Raw genomic sequence first — 23587 nt, forward strand, 5'->3', positions numbered from 1 at the left:
CTGCAAGATTCTCTGAGGTGTAGGAGTAATAAATAATACCATAAACCATCCAAAGCAAGCACTGCCTTTTATTCTTTTTATTACTTTTTTCCCCAACAAAGCAACTTACACATTGGGTTTGAACTACCTCAGCACAACTCCTAATCAGAGAAGTATTTGTAGGGGTTAGTGAGGATTTTTCGTTGTAACATCTGAACGCTGACAGATCTGCTGAAAATAAGAGGTTAGTAGTGCTGCTCAGCCACGGGCCAGGGATTTTCAGCTTCCACTGGTCACACACTTCACTTTGGTGGTGCCAGGATGACAAGATTTGGGGACAAGCAAGGAATTGGGCTGGGGATGCTGATCAGGTGAAGGCTCCCCCACCATGTCCCCTGCCAGGAGGCTTCTTGCCTCACACAGCCCCACTGAGGCATAGACAGGCTTTGGTCCATAAGTGGTTAAAAATCGACTTGGGCGGGGGGGTAATTCTCTGCAGCTTGAAAACTTCTGGATGAATTTTCCCTTTTAAATCAAAAATGGGGCAGAACTGATATGGGGCTGTGAGTGCTCAGTGGAACAGGGACAGTCCTTACCCACCTTCTGAGAGCTGCTGTTTACGGTCAGCCACTTTGGGAGATCAGGCACAAGACAGGCAGATATTTTGCTCCTATGTGGCAAGAAAGTAATTTTTGACAGGCAAGTCTACACTGTCTCTTGGCAGCAAGCACCAAGCAGATATGCCAGTTATTTGGGCAATTTTGCCAGAATATTATCCTGGGGATTGAGGTGCACACAGCATGGATGCACACCCCTCCATCATCAGAGCAACCCTTCTTGCAGAGTATTCATCCAAGTGGGATTCATTACCCCAAACGGGACATCTAGACATGGCAAAGGGTTAAAATGTGCTCTCAGGCCGTGTGGGGAGCCATGGCGTGGCATGGAGGCACTGCAGGCTGGCCAGCCACACACCCCTCCACAGCCCCTGGCTGTCCCTCTCTCCTATCCATCTCCTCATCCCTCTGGTTCTGTCCTCCAGGGCACCCTGGGCTTCCCTTCCCAGTACCTATGCAGATGTGGCAGATGTCAAGTGGTATCTGCAGCCCCCTAAAGCCTCTGCAGGAGACGTGAAAGGAGTAACACAGATTGGGCCAGGGGCTTGTGGCCGGTGGGCTCAGTGGGAGCCAGGCTGGGCAAGGGTAAGGTACGGTCAGGTGTGCCCAGGACGTGCTGGGACAGCCAGGTTTTACCATGACATTCAAGTTTTTCCACTTCCAGCCCTTTCCCTTGCAGTAAAGACTGAGTTAGATCACAAACACTCAAATTTAAAACAAGAAAAAATAAAAAGAAAGCAAGAGAAAGGAGCCTCGATGAGCACTGCAGCACCCCACTCCCTGCCATTCCCATATGCCCAGCTGCTGCTCCCTCTTCTCCTCCCAGTCGGAGCCCATGCCTCTTCTGATACCCAGGAAAACATTTTGTTCTGCGTTAAAGGCTAAAGCTAACACATGACCAGCAAGAGGCAGCAGTTTGTTTAGCTCTTGGAGTTTATTTTAATTGCGGCCTTGTTTTGTAATGAGGACGGCTGCAGCAGGGGGAGCCTGCTGGGATCCGGGGGGCTGTTCCAGAGGAGTTTCCTTATCAATAAAATGAAGTCTCAACTATTTAAATTAACAACAACTGCATGGCATGCCTGCTCAGATGCTTTGTTTTCTGAGAAGTTAAACTGTACATATTTGCTTATTAAGGATTTCAGTGGCTGGCTGCGATCACAAGTCCCCTTCAAGTGCCACCTTTGACATCCCCAATCTCCACCAGGGAGGAATGAAGACAAGAGAAATGGGCCCCGTGCTCATGCTGACAGATACAAAACAGCCTGGTAAACCTTAGTAGTTTGTTATGACAGTGCATGAAAAAAAAGAAAGGAAAAAAAAGTAAAATCATGTGATTTTTATGCAAATCAGATGAATTGGACGGTTTAAAAAACCTTAAATGTCAGGTAGATAAGATCACATACACCTAGAGCAGTGTCATGATGTTCTCTGTACATTACATTCATACTGGAAACCAAAACGTGTTACAGAAATCAGACACCCACAAAAAGCTCTGAGATTGCACTGAGAACAGGTTCTTGCAAAGCACTGGCCTCTGACAAAAAAAAAAAAAAAAGGCAAAAGAAAAAAAGTAGGTTAGATTAGAAAACAAGATAGTTGAATTCAGGCAGGGACTCGGCTGTCCCTGCGCAGCCTGGCCTCGCTGCATTCACATTAATATGCGCAAAACTCCTTTTAAGTAACGTTCATGCCACGGCACCCAGCTCCAAAATGGGCAGGCTGTTCCTGAAACCCATCCTCGAGGGCCACAGGGAACAGAGAGGTTCACAGGCTCTGTTCTGTCAGGCTAAACTTTTCTCTTAGCCACTTTTTTTTTCCCCCTTTAAAAGTCCTGGCAGTTATTTTTATGTGAGGATGGGGAAGCCCTATGGCCTGAAGGAGTTAATTTCAAAAGAAAAAATTATAGTGGGGTACTGTTTGTTTAAGCAGTGTTTTGCAGAAGACAAGGCACTTCTTTCCAGGGGTGCGGTTCACCCGGGAAAAATACACACTGGCCTCGATATACCATAAAATCCTGCTCTGTGTCCCCTGGAGGGAAACGACCCAAGCCTGGGGACTCCCCTCACTGCCACGCAGCACCTCCAGCTCCGAGGCCCTTCAGCATCCAACCGCAGCTCCCAGGGATGGCTGAATAATTTCACACTGCTCTGTGTCCTGCACGCCAGCACACAGGCAGAGGGGCTGCTTTTCATCCCCGGAGCTTTGCCAGGGCAGGATATGAAGAAGCTCGAGAGGGACAGTCCATAAGAGGGTGTGAGACATGTAGTGATGCCCAGCACTGCTCCTGCCTCTGCTCCTGCTCCTTGGAGCTGCTCCAGCATGACCAGAAATACCCCTGCCAACTCCGAAGGGGACAATTTCCCAGCAGCATCACCTCTGTTCCATCGTTGCCACGACTTTGAGGGGTGGCACTTGAGGGTACAAACCCTTGACTGGGTGAGGAGCTCTCTGCAGCGTAGAGGGTGTTTTTGAGAGAGGGGTGCGTGGGGCTGACCCCCCCAGCAGGGTTGCCACAGCCTCCCACAGGCAGGGCCGAGTTGCTGCTCCTCTACGTGCCACACAGGCACCTTGTGGGTGTGCAGGAGCCACGCCGAGCCTGGGGCCACTGAGAAACATCCCACGGCCGACATGGGGCTGCTGGTGGCTTTGCACACTCCCACCAATGACCCTCCTCGCCACTGTTTTCCTCCAAAGAGAAGACACTCGCTGTCGGCTTGTGGAGGCAGAGGAAGGTGTCCCACTGGGACATTGCCACCCTGGCAGCCACCACCACTGCCAGCGCCTGTCGGGCTGGTCCCGAGCTGGGACAGGCAAAGGAAGAAGGAAAAGGAAGAGGGTGGCAAGGCCTCACTCAGCAATGATCCCTGTGGCCGATGGTAGGAGAGGGCTCTTTAGGAAATTACTCCATCCCCAGCTCCCTGAACTCCCCAGCGAGGCACCACAGGGACCACTGCTGCTTTGGGGGCAGCAGGAAGCATTGGGGAGTAGAGGCGAGTGGCAAGAGCCCGTGGGCAGCTGCAGCCGGGCCCTGGATGACAGCGAGGGAGCAGGAGAAGGTATAACACCAGAGCAGAAAGGCTAAAAACTCAGCAAAGGCGCCCAGGCCGCTCAGCTCCCAGTCCGAAAGGGATGCTGCTGGCTGCTCCCTATGTCCCCGCAACGAGGCGGGTTAGGATGGAAACTCTGATGCAAGCCTGGCTTGGCTGTGGCCAGGCAGAGTGAGAAATCTCCCCCGTAAGAGCGCTACTTGAACGGAAGCTGTGCTCGACCTCGGGTCTCCACCAAAAATCCCCCAAGCGGCCGCCCTCCCGTTGCTGCTGCTCCCGAGCGTCCCGCGGGCGCGGGGCTCGCTGGGCTCCGGCTAAAGCGAAAGCGTCACTCACTGCAGAGAAATGACAAACACAGCAGATCTGTCGCCCCCAACAACCTCCTTCCTTTGGGCTTCATTGCTGGGGAAAAATAAACCAAATCAAAATCCCGGAACAGAGTTGGTACTCTTGGGTCCGTCCCTCTTCGGTCACTTGCGGAGACGGGAGCCCGCTCCGTGCCCGGGGCCGGGATCGGAGTGGCACAAGTCACACAGCCCCAGCTGCACTCACTCCCTGGGAATTCCATACTGCATTTTAACTACAGGGAAGCCGTCTCTCCAGCATATCTGTACCACCTCAAGTGTCTCGGGAGTACCATCCCTGTCTTGCCACCAGGCTATTTTTAATGACGAGTCGTATTAGCAGAAGGGCTTTCTTCCTAATTTATTACCCCCCCCCCCCCCCCAACCTCCTTGCTTTAAAATGTTTCGGTTCAGGAGCTCAGCTGAGAAATCAAAATAAAAGCAGCACCCGGGGACTTTGTGTCCAAGGTGGCCGCTCCGTAGGCTCGCCAGTGCTGGAATCAGTAGCTGCGAGCAACTGCACCAGCGGACCGAGGGCACCGTGACCTGCGGTGGTTATTCTCGTAAACAAATTTCTATTAATCACCAGGGCCCGGGAATGCCTTCACAGCCCAGAGCGTGCCTTCCCCCGCTCCCCTCCACCCCGACCGGCAGCTCGCAGCCCAAAAACCCGACCGGGAAAGCAGAAGGAGCGATCCGAACCACCCCCAAACCCAATCCTCGCTGCAGGCCCCCAAGAAATAAACACGCGAGGCTGGGGGACAGACCGAAGAAATCTCCAGAGATTTACATCCAGGGAGCTACATTTCCACTGAGGAGCGGGGAAGGTTGGGGTGACAGGTCCCCTCCTCTGCACCCCCTCGAAACCCACCCGAGACACTGATTGCCAAGGCTTTGCGTTATTCCCCCCTCCCAGCAAAGGCCTCTGCCCAGCAAGAGGCAAAAAGTGCAGAAATAAAATCTCTTTCCAGAAAAGCCAAAGCGATTTTGCATCCCCAGCACAGTACAACAATTCCATACAAGCAGAATATTTATAGACTTACAGGTTATTTTGCAACAATAACAAAACAGCTACACAGAATTAACCCACCACTTGAATGTCCTGGAAAGAAAAAGAGAACATGGATGGAAAAAAAAAAAAAAAAAAAAAAGTGAAAATCATCAAAATCTATTTATTTTTTTTTGTCTGGAGAATTCTGCTAAAGAAATAAAAAAGAAGAAATAGATTAAAAATAAAACCAAAAACGAGTATGGGGAGTTCATGGGGAACCGTCTTTAAGGAAGAAGCTTCTTTCCCCAAGAGTAAATCCCATTGAAGGCCTTGAACCGAGTATGGCTGTTTGCAAAAAAAAAATATTTAAAAAAAAAGCTGAATGAGGAAAAAAATAATTAAAGAAAAAATAAAAATCCAGAACAATGCAGCTGGCTCCTGGCTTTGCTCGCTGGGTTGTTTAGTTGGTTTGGGGTATTTTTTAGGGGGGGAGGATGTTTTAGAAACGCGAAAGTGACCCCCCCGCCCCAAAATAAATAAATTTAAAAATGCATAAATTATAATTAAAAATACATATACTTTAAAAAAAAAGGCGCATTTTTCTTCCAAGATCTCTTCGCTCGTTTTCGGAGAGGCTTGGGAGAAAGAAAAAAAAAACAAAAACAAAAAAACCCAGAAGCGGAGGCTGGTGGTGGTAGGGGGGTGTGATGTGTGTTTGCACCGCCCGAGCTGTGCCCGGGACCCCCCGGTTTCCATTCTCTCTCTGTCTCTCTCTCTCTCTCTCTCCGGCCGCCGCCGCCGCTGCTCGGTCCGCGCCGCGCGCGCTGCTCCGCGCCCGCGCGCCCCCCACGTCACCGACAGCACCCGCCGCCACGTGACCCGCCGCCCGGGCGCGACCACTGCTGGAGGGGGGGAAAGGGGAGGGGGATGAACGGGGGGCGACACGGTGCGACCCCCGCCGCCGCCGCGGCCCCCTCTAGGATATGCGCCCCCCCTCGCCCATCCCGTTAGCGGCCTTCCCGGGGGGGCGCGCACACCGCGAGGGCCGCGGCGCCGGGGAAGGCGCGGAGGGGGGAGGTCCGTGGCCCTCCCCATGCCGAGCTCGATGGTAGAGCCCGCAGCTCAAATTCCGAGAATTGGGCTCTGTTGATTCTTAGAACTGGGGTTCTTAGAAGTGGTGATGCAAGGAGTTTCTAGGAAAGCCCGGAGACCAGGTGATTGCTGCTTCTATTGCCGCGGCCGATTTTACCCTTTAATTCTCTCGCTCGCTTTTTTTTTTTTTTTTTTCTCTCCATTTTTTTCCCTCCTCTTTCCCTCCCTGCCCCGCTCCGACGCTTGGCGCGGAGCCGCCTCTATATATTTCTACCCATTTTTTTTTTCTCTCTCTCCTCTTTCCTTCCCCCCCCTTTCCCGCTGCAGGTGCCCTTTATTTTTTTTTTAGTTACTATTATTTTTATCATCTCAATTTAATTTTTTTTCCCTGCCTTATTTATTTATTTATTTATTTCACATACACATCTCCCCCTTTTCCTTTGCCCGCTGTCAGGCGAGAAAAAATTAGGGAAATAGGGGTGCCTGCATGTCTTTAACGCTGGGAGCGTGTATAAGGGGAGGGGAGCGGGGTGGGTGGGAGTGTCTCCCCTCGCCGTCCTCTCCCGGGGATTATCGGTTATCTGGGATTATTGGCTTTCCCGCACGCGTGACGGCCGGGTGGGGACGGGGGGGACGGCGGCGGCTCCTCTCTGCACCTGCAGCCGCTCCGCGGGCGCAGGACGGCGGCGAGCGCTGGCGGCCGCCGGGCTTGTGGCGTGACTCGGGGTCCGCTCTCAATGGCTGGATCCTTCGGTCGGGGTGTGTTATTTTTCTTTGCCTTTTTTTTTTTTTTTTTTTTTTTTATTTTTCGTTCTTTCTTTTTTTTTCTTTTTCTTCTTTTTTTTTTTTTTTTTTTTTTTTTTTTTCCTGGTGTGTGCGTGTTGTGTCGCTGTTGTCGTTTCGCCGCCGCACGAAGCCGCCGCGGAGCGGGGCTGGCGGCAGCGCGGGGGCTCGGCGGCACCGGGCAGCGGCCTTTCCGCGCCAGCCCCCATTTCTCGCTGTTTCTGTTATTAAAGCATTATTATTGTTATTCTGTCCCCGGCGCAACCGCGAAAGGGCTGGTGCGTTTTGCAACCTGTGGCGGGGCTGCGCCGTGATCTGTCAAGCCCCGGGCTAAGAGCGGGCGGTGATGGAGAAGACTTGCGGCATTTCCCTGCCCGGGAAAGGGGGGAGCCCGCGGGGAGGCTCGGCCGCTGCCGGCCCCGGAGCACCGCGGATCGCCGGCCCGGGGCGGCGGAGACCGCGTTCGCCTCGACGGTGCGTGCGGGCCGGCTGCCGGCTGGGAACGCAACCGCGATGCAAAACTCGGGAAGGGGCAAAAGTGTATGAAGCGGCTCTGAATATCACGCGTAGGGCTGAAAATAATAATAATAATAATAACACCACCACCACCACCCGCGGGGAGGAGCGGGCGTCCCCCGCCGGGGGGAAGGCGGCGGGCGGGGGAAGCGGAGCGCAGCCGTGCGAGGGATGCGAGGGACGGGGCGCGATGCGGAGCCCCCCGCTGCCCCCAGCGCAGCCCTTGCCCTGTGTTTACTACCGCGGCGGACTTGGCGCGGGGACAGGCGCTCGTAAATCTGCCGGCGGCAGCCGCGGGGCTGGCCCCTGGCCACACGCTATTCCTGGAGCGAGCGGATCGGCCGCGGGGAGCCGCGCAAGCCCCGCGCCGCTGCACCCCCGAAACCGCCGCGAGCGGACGGGGAAGAGAGAGCGCTGTTTGTTTTGGCTTCTTGGGTTCTTTTTTTTTTGTTGTTTTTTTTTTAAATTGTTTTTATTAGGTGCGTGATCTTGTGTGCGCATATATTTTTTCCTTTTTGAATTTTTTTTTTTAAGCTCTCCCCCCTCCCCCCTCCCCTTTAAAAATAAAAGGCAAAACAAAACCGAAAAAGCCCAACTTTGTTATGAAAACTTTCGTGGTCGGACGGCAGCGACCTCTCCCGGCCGCCCCCCCCCCCACTTCCCCGCCGTTGCCCCCCCGCCTGTAGTTTGCAAAGTCACAGTATGAAATGTTATGAAATCGCCTCTTGGGAAGGAGGGAAACAGAAAGCAAGGCGTTTGTTTAGAAAAATCCGCGGCAGCCTCTCAGATGTGCCTAAAAAGCTGCCTTTGACCCCCCTGTTGCATTTCCAGGGAAGAGGCAAATCTGGGCTTAAAATCATGAGTAAAAATCAACAAAAACAAACCCATCCCCGGTTAGTTTTTTCCACTGACTTCAGTAGGCGCAGGATTAGTGTGATGGGAGGCTGGAGACAGACGGATGAGGTTCAGTGAGAAGCTACTACATTGGTCTGACATCTCTGTCTTGGGCCAAATTCCTACTTGTGCCAGTGGAAGTGTCAGCAGGGCTGGGTTTGGGATCAGGCCCTTATTTGATCGGGAATCTTATTGATTCCTCTCTCGAGCTTTTAAATGCTTAAGAATGATTATTTTCCATACTGTTTCAGAGATTTAAAGGATAAGAGCTTTAGGAGCAAATGCAGGCTCCTTCCCCCCGTCCTTGAGGGGGTTACAGTTCAAAAATTGCTCTAAAAATATTTTAGGGGAATCCTCTCTTTATATATGCATGCAGAGGCAGACCCGGAGATTGTTATTTTCTCCTAAGGATAGGATTGCATGTTTTAAAACTTGCATTATAGATTGCAAACATCTTGCCCTATGAAACATACCACCAAGCCATTAAAATATTCAAAGGTTCTCTAGAAATTTTTCAGAAGAATGGATTATTACATTGTTTTAGTGAGAATAATCTCTTGGTGTTCAATTTTGATTGGTAAAACAGATCAAAGATCTCTCAAGATGCATTTCAATTTCCAATCCCCCTCAGTTCTGACTGTCTGAGTCAATATTGGGAGAGGAAGTGGAGGTTAACTGGTTAGTTATTATTGCGAAGGAAGAAGTTGGAATGAGAAGTGATTCTTACAAATCCCACCCCAAAAACAAAACAGTAAAAAAAAATCTGTCAAAAGTCTTTGTGACACTTTTTAGACATCCCTGTTTGCAGTGCAGGGAGGATTCAGCCGGCTGTTGGATGGTACAAAAATAAACCTAGCAGAAACATTAAGTTTTTCAAAACAAGGCTGGAAAAGCTCATAAAAATAATGTTGCTCAGACGCGTTTTAAGAGAAACAGAATTGCATCGACAAAATTATATGTTTTCCAGGTTTGGTTGGGGTGTTTTATTTTCCAAGGGGAAAAATTGCTCCTGCAGCAAAGCGAACTGGTGCCATCTAGTGTCACCTCCCGCCGCTCCGCGCGGGGCCGGAGCCTCGGCGGAGTGGGAACATGTTTATTAACTGCTCGTTAAAAAAAGAAGAAAAATAAATGCTTGCCAGCTTGGAGGAAGGTGGCAGAGGAAACTCTGGATGCCACTGAACTTACTTAAGGAGCCTAATTGGAAACAACCGAGTGCTTATTAAAGTCACTGACATTTCCATATGGAGTTCTCTCTGGGTCTGGTCATGAAATCACATGTGAAAATCTTTCCGAGTTGTGGTGTTAATCTGCCCTTGAATTTTTGCCTAATTTAGGATGTATTGTAAAGCTAGGCTTTTTTTTTTCCCCTTGGGTGGGGAAAGCTTTCAGCCTCCAACTGCAGCAGCCCAATATGAATTTGTAGGAATAGTGTTTGGGTTTGGAGCACTTTTTTTTTTTCTTAGTAAACAGTAACGTTATCCTCAAAACCCCATACAAATACAGGTGGTAAAACTTTGTGTGCCAGTCCTGTGTGGTAAGACTGTCCTCTGAATTTATTTGGATTCTCCATGAGAAAAAAAACCTTTTTGCAAAGTCTACAGATGAATAAAATGAAGCTCTAATCAGTAGATGTACTTCTCAGTGTGCAACTTATGTACCTTAATATATTTACAGTGAAAAGGTTGAAGAACTATTTTGTGCCTGTTTTAGTCCGTATGCTGTAATACCTGGGCTGAGAACTTCACCCAAGGAGTTTTTACTGGTTCAGCTGGAACCTGAAATATTGTTTTCACTTTTCTGAGAAGTCGGTAAAATCTAAATTTGGTGGAAAGTTGCTTGTGTGCTCATAACCTCTTGCTCCATTTTATAGTAGCAAGGGAGTCTATAAACGGGAGCCTTGTATGCCGAGTGCCTGTATTCTTCTCTAGATCTATTTTTAAACCATTCTTCTGTTTGGCAAAAAGTGACACTTGGTTTCCATGTTTACAGCAGGCATTGGCAAACCTCAGGAGTTCACAGTTTGCAGTTTGGTTAGATCAGTATCCAAAAGTCAGCATCTGACCAGTAAGCTCCTTCAGACTGCAAATTTAAACTGCAAATGTAGTCCTCCTTTTTTTTTTTTTTTTAATGTTTTTTCTTTTTAAAATCCAAGCTAGATCTTATGTGTTAGCTTCACTGCAGGACACTGGCAGCGAAAAGACACACACCCCTAAATTGGAGCAAGTGGGTAGTCTCCAGTACTGCTTTAAAACCCCAGTAATCTCAGTGGAGCTTCCCATTTAAACCAGAGAGAGAACTAGGGGTATTTGGGAGAGGGGTAGGAATTTTTTAAATTTTATATTGTTTTCCTTCCCCTCTTTTTCCTGGTCAGTTGCTCCTTTTGGGCTGTGTGCTGGGTACCCATGGGGAATGTTGGACCCCTGTTTATGGAGGAGAGAGTTTGGGCCAGCACACTGCAGGACAGGGGGCTCTGGATGGGTCCTGAAGAAGGTGTCCTGTAGGACTAGATACCCTTGGAAAATGCATCTCCTTCAATCTGTTTGGCTAAATATAGGGGCAAGGGGGTGTCTCTGTCCTGTCCAAGGCACCCCAAGCTGTGCATGTGTCTCATCCCATCCCGGCAGGATGCCAGAGCAGTTCCTTACTGCCAGAAGGAGCTGTGCCACCCTCAGCCCCAGGAGTACAGAGTCAGGGAGGGTCAGGTGCCAGCTGGTAATTTTCTGTCCAAGTGCAGGGCAGGGATGATCAGACACCTCCTCGGAGCCCAGCAGGGCCAGGGACCCAGCTCAGCTGTGGACACCCGGCTCTGGCTGCACCCTGCTCTCGGGTCGGCATCTCTGTGCAGAGCTCAGTGTTGGCAGGGCACGGAGTCCGTCTTCTGTTCTCTGGAGCAGCTCCCTAGATTTCAGCCAGGACACATGGTTCCTGCCTTCCCTTGAAAAATTAATGTGCCAGATTGCTTGGGGTCGTTTGAAATGCTGAGGAAGGCTTGACTCCTTGCTTCCCAAGGGCACGCGCTGCCTCTGCCTCACAGCCAAAGCTTGGCTCCGTACAGGGCAGGGGAGTCCTCTTCAGTAGGAAAACATTGGAGGCAGTTTTAGCGTGCTTACCCCCTCCCTCCTCTGCATTTTCTTCTGCAAAGACCAAAACAATGTGGAGATTTGAGCTGGGCCAGCTTTCAAGGGCAATCCTTTAAACCCTCTTTTGAAGTATGAACTATAAAGTTCCCTGCGGCGCTCGAGAAAATATGCAGTTTTCCTGGTTCCAAATGCTGATAATAAACCCATCCAGATAATGTATTGCATTTCCTAGAAACATTTGTTTGCTGGCAGGAAATTGGATCAGATTGAGACCGCTCGATAGAGCGAGTGCAATCCGCTCACGGAAGGGTACGGTGGAAAATACAACAGGGCTTGCACTAGTGATGCTGCTTTTGATCTGTGCTGACGCTGTGGACTTCTCTCAGTCTCTTCCTGGGTTATTATTAACCCAGACACGTTTTGGCTTAGGCACTAACCAGAAGCTACTAAACTAATAAAACTCTGCTGTGACAACTAAAGGACACTTAGTGCCCCTGGATTGTATGGTATCAGAAAGCTGAGCTGGGCTCTCACACACCCACAGCCAAAAAAAAAAGCATCTTCTTCACCGTGGCATGTAGCACCCATGGCTGTGCTGGGGAGCTTCCCAGACCCCACCTCATTTTCTTGGTTGTCCCCCTGATCCCTGTTCAGGAGAAACCAGGCATTCCTTGGCAGGGTGGAGAGGCAGCTGGCAGCACGCCCTGGCAGGCAGCAGGGATGTTCCCAAGGGGCTGGGACCCTGCAGGGTGCAGGGACTGGGGAGGAGGAGGGCAGGATGGAGCTTCCCCTGGGCGGGCAGTTTCGGATCACTGTGTGGGATGAGGCTGTGGGGAAGGAAGACTTCGCCCAGCCACCCCTCTAAGGTGATGTGAGCGAGTCGGCGCTGCAGGCTCTGGAGGGGTAGGAGACTGGGGCCCAGGGAAGGGGAGTGTTTGATGCCCTCCTCCCTGCCTGCGATTGGGGATGGGAGAAGGGTTAAGACCACAGGGTATCCCCTGTACAAACAAGGATAGGGGAGCAAGGAGTTCCCCCTGTGCACAGAGTGGGAAGAGGCTGGATGAAAAGGGATTCCCTCTAATTGGGAGAGTAGATCAATGGAGAGGCATGGCAGGAAAATGGATTGGAAGTCCCTGGTTCTCCCCTCCGCCCTAGGGTAAGTGAGCAGAGAGGGTCCCCCCTTTGCCTGGGGTTGAGCTGAAAGAGGTTCCCCCACACGAAGGTGCATCCTCCCTGTGCTCACGGAGCTGCAAGGGAGGCAGAGCCAGCGCTGGGCTCCTTTCCAGGAATGGGTTTTTCTCGGGGAGGTGCCGGCAGGGAAGGGCTGTTCCCTGAACCGCTGGGGCAGACCCATTGCCTTCCTGGAAGGCAGCAGCAGTGACTGTCCCATGTCGCCACCCCTAAAATGGGCTCTGTGCCTATTCCAGACCTTCCTCTATGGGCACGGCCAGCCCTGGCACACAGCCTCGAGCACTGCCGGAGAGCCCACACCTGCAAGGTACTGGACAGGAAAACTGGAATGGGGGGTGTGGGATGATGCTCTGGCCCAGCTGAGCCTGGAGGAACCTCATGGGATTTGAGGGGATTTCGATGGCAAAGACCATATTTGGCTGCAGTGGTTTCTTCTGCTCCCCATCACTGGTCCTTGGTCCTTGTTGCCATCCCGTTCTCTCTGGTCTGAATATCCTCCTGTGCTGGGTATGGAGCTAGTGCTGTGCAGGGACTGGAAGGGGCAGGGTTAACCCAACTCAGCACAGCGAGGGGAAGGAAAGTCCCTTTCCCTTTGCATGCCCACATCCTGCAGCCAGGAGCTGCTTGGGATGCATCTGCCCAGCTTTTGGGGCTGTGGACGTTGCAGCAGCGCTGTGCTGGGAGGGATAATATGGAAGGGTGGGGAGAGGGCTGTGCTGGGGTGCTCCAGCTGTGGGAGAGAAGCTGGGTGTCCCCCTTGCAGTGCTGTGCCCTTACTGTGGATAAGGGGATTTGGTGACACTAGCAGCTTCTCACATGATGCTCACAGCTACAGGGTTTGTCTGGCTGTTTGTAACTTTCTTCATTTACAAGTGGGTCACCTCCTCACCACTGTGACACTGAGGTGACTCCCCGGAGCCTGGCAGGGCATGTCTGCCACTGTGGCTGAGGTTGGGGTGCCAGCCAGCTGCCCCAAGCACACACATCTGCTCATGTGGGCACAGGGATGTGTGCTGGGCTCCTTGCAGAATGCTGTGAGTCCCTTGGCTTGCAATTGACAGTAGTGAGTGGCTGGCAGTGAGCATGTACAGAAAGGTCAGAGTCTGCAGAATTTGGGAAATGAGTCACTTTTTGTATGTGCATAAAGTTTTAAGCTGGCCAGGCTCAGAGCAGCTCTGAAGATTTATGTTTGATGGCTGGAATAAAGCTGTAAGGCAAAAGGGTTTTGCATGTGATACCTTGCCTTAAATCTCTTCATCCCAGTGGCTCTGGGAATGGAAGAGAAGCTTGGGCTCCAGACCCAAACATCTCCCACTGAGGGAGAGGAAAGACAACACTTGACAACCCCTTGTCTCACAGGGATTACTGGGCTTCCTGCAATTGCCTGGCAGTCTTAATAATCTGGGGGCTGGTCCTCTAAATAGTGTGATGAGGGTCTTGTTGGCTCACTTATTTATTGTGCTTCTACCTGCTGAGGCAACTGCCTGAGGACTTTCTTCCTCCATTGGTGCCAAGTCAATTTGATTTGGTTTTAAGTAAATTTTGGAGGATTAGTATGAGTTCTGAAAGGCAATTAACTCCTGGGTTTCCGTGCTGTTCTGTCCCAGCTACATTGCTGGGTGAAGCCAGTGCCTGGAAGACACAGCTTGTGGTTTAAGGGAAGGCTTTGGCAACAGCAAGGGGATGGGTCATTTGTTCTGCATCCTCATTGTCTCCACCACTGGCTTCCTGTGCAGTCCTGGCCAAGTTACTTTGGTACTTGATGCCTATATCCTCCCAAATCTGTTCAGTAATCCCATCGCAGGGCGTTTTCAGTAGTGGCTGGAGCCTGTGGGTTTCTGAGCAGAGTGGCAGCAGATGTTTGTGTGTATGTCATACCTGTTAACAAGGTGCTGGGAGTATGGCATGGGTCTTGAATGTGGCACCGGACAGGAATTCAGTCTTGGCAGAGGAAGAGTTATCTCTGAAAGAAGTGGTGAGAAAATTCTCGCTTGACTTCCCTTCCCCACCTGCCTTTAAGTTCCTGAGTCATGGAAATGAAAATCTCCTTGGCATACGCCCATGGTTTGGGCTAGAGGGTGTGGAAGAAGCTATGATTGGATTCTCAAAGCCTGTGATTGTGATAAGAACTTACTGTACCGGAAGAAACAAATGTTAAGCTTACTGGAGAGTAGAAGGTTTGTTATCTCTAGCTTTTATCCAACTGATACTTGAGCGAAATAGCAACCTTGTGACCTGCCACGGCCAATTCATAGTTACCAGCTAATGTGGTGGTTTTTTCTTGTGATTTATTTGTAGGTTTGAAAGAAACTTTTGGACTGTGAATTGAGGCATTGGGTACGTAAATTTAAATTTTGTGCTTTTCCTCCTAATCTCTCTCCCCCTTTCCTTAATGCAGTGTTTTGTTAGACCCAGCTGGAATTTGTTTTCGGGAGAGCAGCTGCTCTGTAGAAAACAGTAGAAACTACTGTATGTTCATGTGCCACTGGGGAAGAAGGAGTCAGGATTGTGGGAGGGGGTTGATAGTGGAAGAATTTGACACCAAAAATGCACATTCCAGCCCAAACCACAGGGAGACCCTAATGGCCATCCTGGATGCTGGCTGGGAGGACACCTGTGAGATGGGTCAACAGGTGTTGTGTTTGGGGAAGGCTTCATGTTCCTAGACTAACCCTAACCTTGCTCCTGGGGAGGGGCTGGGCCATGGTGTGGGTAGCAGCCTTGCAGGTTAGATGAGTTCTACTCCTCACCAGTTAATTGGGAAACTGCAGACAGGTCTTCTCCAGAGTGACCACCACTTGGGAGTAGGAAAGTAGTTTCCTGGGTGAGGGCTGGTATTCCACTGTGGGCTGGATTTTCCAGATGTTGAAATCATTCAACTTCAATTGGGACCTTAAGGCTTGTTTTGATTCCTGTGGCTGGTTTTACTGCCAGACATCCAGGTGAGGAGGATGGCTCCTGAGGGAGGTTGGAAGGCTAGAAGCTATGTTGGAAGCACTGTGGAGATGAACCTGAGTGGGCGGAGTGGACTGGGGTGGGGCTGCCATGGGCGAGGCAGGGAGAAAGAGGAGATGGTTGGCTAATCCTCAGGAGGGTCTGATTGCCTTCACCCACCAGCTTGATGGATGGGATGAGACGTGCCAGGTCTCGCTGTCGGCACAGGGAGCTCACTAGGCAGCTGGCAAGAGCTTGGTGTGGTGCAGGACTGTTTGCCTTGGGACCAAGAAGCTGGTGCTGCCCCTACCAGGAGCAATTGGCCATCTGAGCATGTCACAGAGCAGTAGCTGTCTTTTCCCTGGGTGTAGGGTGCTTTCCTGGCTGTTCCCCGTTCTCATCTTCCTCTGATGCTTGTCTCACCCAGACTCAAGATGGCCTCTCCGGCAGACAGCTGCATCCAGTTCACCCGCCACGCCAGCGACGTCCTCCTCAACCTCAACCGCCTTAGAAGCCGGGATATCCTGACCGATGTTGTCATCATCGTGAACCGGGAGCAGTTCAGAGCCCACAAAACAGTCCTGATGGCCTGCAGGTGAGAGCAGGCTCCTTCCCTGGCTCCCTCCTTGCTCCTTCAGGCTTTGGCCTCCAGAAGCACTGCTGCAGTCCTGTGGGGCTTGTGGGATTCACGGGGAAACGGACAGAGAAGCAGAACTGAAAGGGGCTGCCAAGAATTTTGTGCCTGTAATGGGATTAGAGCTGAGACTGCCTCCCTCCGGTGTGCTGCCCTCACCTCTCTCCTTGTGTGCCCACATCTGCCCACGCACAGCCCATGGAGGCCCACGGGAGCACAGCAGATGTGAGGCACATCTCCGAAGGCAAAGCACAAATGTGCCGCAGGGATGGGATAGGAGAGGGGGAGGGCTGGATGTTCGCTGGGGTGGGTGAGTCTTCTGTGACCGAGGTGTCCCCTGCCACTGCTATTTTTAGAGCTATTCCTCCCTGGCTCCCGGACTGCTGGCTGCACCCACCTTAGTTGATTATTTTTTTCTTTTTTTTTTTTTTTTAAAGCCTGATGGGGTCTGAAATCCCTTTCCAGCTCCTAAGATTGCTGGAATTGCTTCCCAATGAATGCTAATTAATATCTCACCATTGCCCAGTTGAATTACAGCAAATGCCTTCCAGGTTCTCTTGCTGACATGGTGTAAAGATTTCAAAAAGCCAAGCTTTGACTATTAAAACGTCTGAAAAATGTTTTGCCAACATTTCATCTTTTTTTATTTTTCTGGTTTAAGACTGTGTGGATGCCCTGAGAGGCTTCTGAAAGAAATGAGTCATAGTGGGAAGGGGATGGTAAGAAGGGTAAGAACAACAATGGAAAAATCCAAAAAAGCTGGGGAATTACTAAATGGAGGCATTGGGGAGTTGTTGAGTAGGTGAGATCTAAAAGCAGGCTGTTCCAGTTGGGAAAAGTGCAATGTAGAAGACGCTTACTAAGCTGAGAAACCAAGCTTGATAATAAGGGGGAAGCTCAGAGAATTCTGTAATTGCCTTCTCCTCCTCCCTTCCCATTCAGGAACCCCTCTGTCCTCAGGGATTTCATACAAATTCTCCTTTTTGCCTTTGAATTGTCATAACACTTATCCTCTTTACTGTCTCCCCTCTTCAGTGGCCTCTTCTACAGCATCTTCACTGACCAGCTCAAGTGCAACTTGAATGTCATCAACCTGGATCCTGAAATTAACCCTGAGGGATTTTGCATCCTCTTGGACTTCATGTACACCTCCCGCCTGAACTTAAGGGAGAACAATATCATGGCTGTGATGGCCACAGCACTCTACCTGCAGATGGAGCACGTGGTTGACACCTGCCGAAGGTTTGTCAAGTCTAGGTGAGTGCACTTGGTGAACTTTGAAGAGCCTAGGACTGTGTGTTTGGGTGGGCAAGGGAAGAGCTGACAAAGTATCTGCAAATGTATCTGTATGGGCTGAAAATTACTTCAGTGCCTCTCCTGTTTTCCCCAATTCCAGTGAAGCAGAGATGGTGTCTGCTGTGAAGACCCCAAGGGAAGAGTTTTTGGCGGGCCGGATGCTGGGCCACCCAGAAGTGATGGCTTATCGGAGCAGAGATGTCTCAGAGAACAGCATGCCTCTTCAAAACGGGTCCCTCTGCAATGGGAGGGCCTTTGCACCTGGCTTGATCAACAGTTTGTCTGGATCCCCCATTTCCTACCACGGATACAGCCCTCTCCCTCTCAATAGCTTCCTAGTGGATGATGAGTTGCGGGAGATGAGGATGCCTCTCTCTGAACTCTCAAGGGCAGGTGCCTTCCCCAAGGAGAGGATCCTGCCATGCGACAGCTCCAGGACAATCCCCACTGAGTACGTGAGAACCATTACCGACATTTCTGCCAACATGTGCCACGCTACCATCTATGCTCCAAAAGAAGGTGCTGCTGAAGAAGCCAGGAGTGACATGCACTACAGCGTGGCCTCTGGGCCCAAACCCGTCATCCCTTCAGTCCGGAACAACCCCTACTTCCCCTGTGATAAAGTGGCCAAAGAGGAGGAGCGGACCTCTTCAGAGGATGAGATCAGCCAGCACTTTGAGCCCACAAACACACCCCTGGACCGCAAGGGACTCATCAGCCCTCAGAGCCCACAGAAGTCAGACTGTCAGCCCAACTCACCAACTGAGTCCAGCAGCAGCAAGAATGCTCGTATCGGTCAGAACTCCAGCTCCCTCTTCACCAAGAGCCCCACAGACCCCAAAGCCTGCAACTGGAAGAAGTACAAGTTCATTGTCCTCAACTCCCTCAACCAGAACACCAAGCAAGACAGCACTGACCAGAATGAGATGGGAACCCTCTCTCCTCGCACCTACGTGCCCATGTCCACTTGCCAGCAGTCCATGGAGCCAGAGCATCTCAATGTGCAATCCCCCACCAAGATAAGTGTGAATGGTGAAGACTCTACTATCCCACAAGCGAGCAGACTCAATAATATTGTTAACAGGTGAGAAGACTTCTACCCCCCATGCCTCTCCCCACTGAGAAACAGGGCTTCCTGCGTTGTTGATGAGGGTTTGGAAGTGTGAAATATCTGTAGCACTGGGCTGGGTAGTCCAGTCATGAGCAGATAGAAGCCCCTGCATTTGGTGGAGGGCTGCCAGTGACACTGAGTGCCCACCATCCCCACTGTAGTGGTGCCAGCGTCGACTGGCAAAGCAACTGGGAACATTGGGTTGCGAATCCCTGGGTAACTTTGGCAGCTCTGGATGATTTCTGGAGCCTGGATTTGCCTAGCCTGTGTTTCCACCAACTCCCTATGCCTCAAGCTTTTTGTTGGCTGTAGGCACTGGAATGGCCAAAGTATCAGAGAACAATATGCTATCCTCTGGACCTGGATGTTCCTAAAGACATTTGAGGTCATTTGGTGATGGACATCTGAAGGTTTGAGGCTTAAGGACCTGTTGTTGATCAGGGCTATGCTGTGCAGCTCACCACAAAGATGTCCCCATAAAATGTGTGTGTCCCTTGTGTCAGGAGGGATGCGGACAAGGCTCTGGTATCTCGAGCACAGCAAGAGCCTTCTCACAGCTGTGTACGTTGTTCTCCTTCCACAGGTCCCGGGATGGCTCCCCTCGGAGCAGCGAAGGGCAGTCCCCACTGTACATGCATTCATCAAAGTGCAGTTCCTGTGGTTGCCAGTCCCCACAACATACTGAGATGTGCCTTCATACCCCTGGCTCAAACTTCGGAGAAGAGATGGGGGAAACCCAGTCTGAATACTCTGACTCCAGCTGTGGTGAGTCTTGCATCCTTGGTCATCTTTTTCAACCAGCAGCTGGGGGGCTGTGCAATGTAGGAACCCATGATTGAGTGCTCTGTGATCAAACACAGTCAGACCTGTCTCAGATCCTGGTGGATCCCACAGTGCTTTACAGCCCCCTCTTAACTGTCTGCCCAGCTGTGTGGGCATGGGAATTTCTACCTTCTCCCCTTCCCCAGCACCATCCAGATACCTTGTGCAGGGAGTTAGTCAACTGCTGTAAACCTGGCAGGTAAGGACAGGAAACAAGTGCACCCCACCCCACCAGAACCACAGGAGAGCAAGCCTGACAGATGTAATGACCTGTAATGGGGATTGGGCAAGCTGGCATGTCTCATGCATCCGTCATGATATCTTTATTATCAGGGAGCCCAGTGTGCACATCTGGGGAAATGCAGATAATGAGGCTTGCAATCTTGTTGCAAAACCCCACAAGCCCAAAGACAGGTATCTGTGCACTCATCTGCCTGTAGCTCAGGAAAGGGGAATGCAGCATTTCCACCTGTAGTGTGGGCAGAAATCCAAGAAGGGAACCTCACTGTAGTAACACTCAACACAACATTTAAGAGTTAGGCATCCTCCTGCTGGGGGGACCTGCCTTATTATTTGGGTGATGATTGTCTTCCCAAGCTCAAGGCAGACCTCTGTACCTGTAAAGGTTAAAGGTGCAGGAATTGCTCCAGAGCTGAGCATCCTTCAGAGGATGCCTGATATCTTGAGTGCTTTCATGGACCTCTCTGAAAGATGTCCAGGTGACATGCTGGCTTCTTGGAAGCAGTCTATGTGTCTCTAAAGGAGAGAGAAAGCTCTGAACTAGAGCTCATGATGACTTTACTCTCAAACCATGCATGTTGTTGCTGTGTGCACAAGGCCAGGAGGTAACAGCACCGTGCAAGCACAGCTAACATGAACACCTGCACTTGGCTGCTTGTTCCAAGACTTGCTCTGGCTACCCCTCTCCTCCATCCCAAATCCATCCCATAGCCTATCAAGAAGGTGACCCATGCACTGCCTATCTGATTGCTCCTCTCTCTGCCCTCCCAGAGAACGGAGCCTTCTTCTGCAATGAGTGTGACTGCCGGTTCTCTGAGGAGGCCTCTCTCAAGAGACACTCTCTGCAAGTCCACAGTGACAAGCCCTACAAGTGTGACCGCTGCCAGGCCTCCTTTCGCTACAAGGGGAACCTCGCCAGCCACAAAACTGTCCACACAGGTACAGTGTGGGCTATGGGGACAGCTCTGGGGAGGCTGTGGGTTGGGGAGCATGTCGGTGTTTATTGGCTGGGCTTGTGCCTGGTGCAGCATCCTCTGCTCTGTGTCACACGCTGCTCCTGATGAGAAGAGCAAAGTGCTTTACTTGGCACTGCCAGGGAGTCTTTGGACAGAGCACCAAACCTGGGAATAGGGCAGATACCTGTACCGTGCAGCAGGGGTGGAACTCAACCTTCTTTGGAGCACTGGGCTCCACTGTTCTAAAGGTGTTGTGCAAAACTTGTAACTGGGAGCAAATGCATGGCCTTCAGGTAACTTTGTGGTAGACTTAAGAAAAAAAAAAAAAAAAAATCAAAAGAACGCTTAGAGAGAAGTCTGAGATTTATTTTTACATCTTAGAAATCTAGGTCACATCTACCTTGGCATAAACTCTGCTGATGGGAAAATCTGTGAATGGATGGACTCTGTGAATCAGCACAATGGAAGCTGAGAAAGGAAGAGGATATTAAGGGTTTAGTCATTTGCTGACAAACTTATTTTTTTCATGCTTTTAATACTTTAATATGTCAACAGCAAGTTCACAAGCTGAGGAAGGGAAGTCTGGGCTGACGACTCTGTGCTGCTGCACTGAATTAGACCCAAATTCCCACAGTCTCAGCTGAGCTCCAGGAGGGCTGAGCAGGGGACTGAGACAACACAAGTACCAGGACAGTGTTGAAGATTGCTTACTGACAGCTGTAGGGAGATGTAGGTGCCAGCTTCTGTCACAGGGTCAGGAGGAATGATGTTGTTAATCCCTGCTGGCAGAGCTGCGTGACTTCCTCTCTTGCCCTGAAGGCTGCAGCTCCCAATCCAAAAGAGAAAGGCTATCTCCTGAGCTCACCCTGCTCTGTAGACACCCTGCCCAATTGCTGCTTGTCCACAGCCATCTCCAAAAGGGACAGGAGTTCAGGGCTAGTGCTTCATGCCATGGGGTTTGGCACCTGAAGGGACTTAACTCTGGGGAGCAGCATGGATCCTGGGTGCTGAGCACAGCTGGAGCTAATCCTTCACCCTTTCTTTTGGGCTCTGCAGGAGAGAAGCCGTACCGCTGCAACATCTGTGGGGCACAGTTCAACCGACCAGCCAACCTGAAAACCCACACACGCATCCACTCTGGGGAGAAACCCTACAAGTGTGAGACTTGCGGGGCCAGATTTGTCCAGGTACGTGCAGCCTCTGGGACCCACAGTGCCTGGGGAGGTGGGATATGGTTAGATCTTCATCCCAAGACTGGCAAATCTTCACCACCGAGACTGGTGATGCCTCAGGGCAGGGAGGGGGCTGATGATGGCCCAGCTTGCTATTTTGGGCAGCTCTTCCCAGGGTGTTGTGGGATAAATATGGACCTTAAGGTCTGAGTGGGACAATTTGGCTTAGTAAGGAAGCTCCATTTTGTCTTAAGGACTGGAGATATCAGAGCTCAGACACATGGCCCTGACTCCCAGCTATAGCCCAGTAAACCAAAAACCATGTTTGGGCAGAACCCCATTCCCATAGGGATACCCTTGCTCCCAGTGGGGTGCTGTCCTGACCCAGAGCTCTCTCTGCAGGTGGCCCACCTGCGTGCTCACGTGCTCATTCACACTGGGGAGAAGCCGTACCCCTGTGAGATCTGCGGCACGCGCTTCCGGCACCTGCAGACCCTCAAGAGTCACCTTCGAATCCACACAGGAGAGAAACCGTATCATGTGAGTGGCCCTGCTTTGTTTGCTGGTGGGGAATCTCAGCTTGGCCTGGGGGAAAGTGTTATCAAGCCTGAGGGGCTGGGAAGACACAAGGGCATTTGTACAGGCTGGTTGCAGCATCCTAATGCCCTTTGCCAGCCTCGTGAGGCCCCACACCAAGGTCACATCCCTACTTCTCGTGCCCCATTTCCCTCCCGGGCATGAGCTGATGCTGATGTGGTATTTTTTCAGGTGTGGCTATGAAGGAAACACTGACACGCAGCCCAGGCTGGGTACATCTTAGTTGCTCTTCTCTTCCACCCCATACTTCTTCAAATAGCTATGGCTTAAATTTCAGCTGCCTGTGGTGTGTGAGGATCGGGGAGATGAGCAGATAGCCTGGCCTGAGCTCTCCTCTGATGGTGAAAATCACACCCAGCAAGCAGTCTGTCCAGCCTTGCTTGCAGCCCTGTGGGGTCCCAGCTTTTTGCTGGGGCTTTCCTAGTTTTCACCATCTGCTAGAAAGGGAATCCAAGCAGGGCTTGACATCCAAACGTCCTGGACCCATCCTCTGCTCAGCAGAGGTCAAAAGCAGCTCCAGAAATAGCCTTGTAGCTGGTTTGATCACCTAGATATGGTGCTTGGTGCTATGTCTATCAGAGTCATCTCCTGAGTCATTTGCCCTTTGTGCATCCCATAAACCAATATATGCTGGAAGTTCGGGATGGGGCGCCCCAGGTGCTTCTCCTCCCACTGTGCGTGTCCTGGGACCTCTGGGGGGGAGCAGGGATTTGTTGCCCCGAGGAGAGAGGATGGCGTTTCACACCCTGTCTCTTTGCCTGTCGCCCCACAGTGTGAGAAGTGCAACCTGCATTTCCGCCACAAAAGCCAGCTGCGGCTCCACCTGCGGCAGAAGCACGGGGCCATCACCAACACCAAGGTGCAGTACCGCATCTCGGGCAGCGAGGTGCCCCCGGAGCTCCCCAAAGCCTGCTGAAGGCACAGGAGTGCCCAGGAGGAGGTCGTCTTGGGGGGCACGGGGGGGGAGAAGCTGTCCAAAGGATACCTGCAACACTTTAAAAGAGAGAAAAAAAAAAAAAAAAGAAAGAGACAGGAAAAAAATATTCATCACGTGATGGAGTGCCTCTAAACCCATAGTACAGATAGGTGGAGAAACATTAGAAATTTAAAAAAAAATTACAAATACACGGGTTTTATTTTTCCCAGTTATGTGAAACAAAAAGAAAAAATAAAATTATTCAGATCTTACTGTATATAAAACATAAAAAAAATTTAAAATAGTCATTTTAAATGTCTGTGCAGTGGAGTGTTGATAAACTCTGGAGTCTAACCTTCACAGCCTTTGCCGTTT

The 23587-nt window shown here is 51.0% G+C and overlaps 1 protein-coding gene across 1 annotated transcript; it reads left to right on the forward strand.

The window, feature by feature from the left end:
* The first annotated feature begins 6095 nt into the window (after positions 1-6095).
* Positions 6096-23360, forward strand: BCL6 (BCL6 transcription repressor). The gene is made up of 10 exons (XM_014871676.2): positions 6096-6192; positions 14833-14871; positions 15896-16063; positions 17138-17359; positions 17499-18482; positions 19093-19274; positions 20343-20510; positions 21584-21714; positions 22102-22239; positions 23069-23360. The coding sequence occupies exons 3-10, from the start codon at positions 15903-15905 to the stop codon at positions 23210-23212; spliced, it is 2130 nt and encodes a 709-aa protein (XP_014727162.2). The 5' UTR covers positions 6096-6192; positions 14833-14871; positions 15896-15902; the 3' UTR covers positions 23213-23360.
* The last annotated feature ends 227 nt before the right edge of the window (positions 23361-23587 follow it).

This window comes from Sturnus vulgaris, chromosome 10, assembly GCF_052056855.1.
Source record: "Sturnus vulgaris isolate bStuVul1 chromosome 10, bStuVul1.hap1, whole genome shotgun sequence".
In the NCBI taxonomy this organism is placed as follows: domain Eukaryota; kingdom Metazoa; phylum Chordata; class Aves; order Passeriformes; family Sturnidae; genus Sturnus; species Sturnus vulgaris.

Bases quoted from the DNA above. Each gene is read 5' to 3' on its own strand.
- BCL6 (XM_014871676.2), top strand. From the start codon at position 15,903: ATGGCCTCTCCGGCAGACAGCTGCATCCAGTTCACCCGCCACGCCAGC. The intron at 16,064-17,137 runs GTGAGAGCAGGC...TCCCCTCTTCAG, and splicing joins ACAGTCCTGATGGCCTGCAG to TGGCCTCTTCTACAGCATCT. The intron at 18,483-19,092 runs GTGAGAAGACTT...CTCCTTCCACAG, and splicing joins CTCAATAATATTGTTAACAG to GTCCCGGGATGGCTCCCCTC.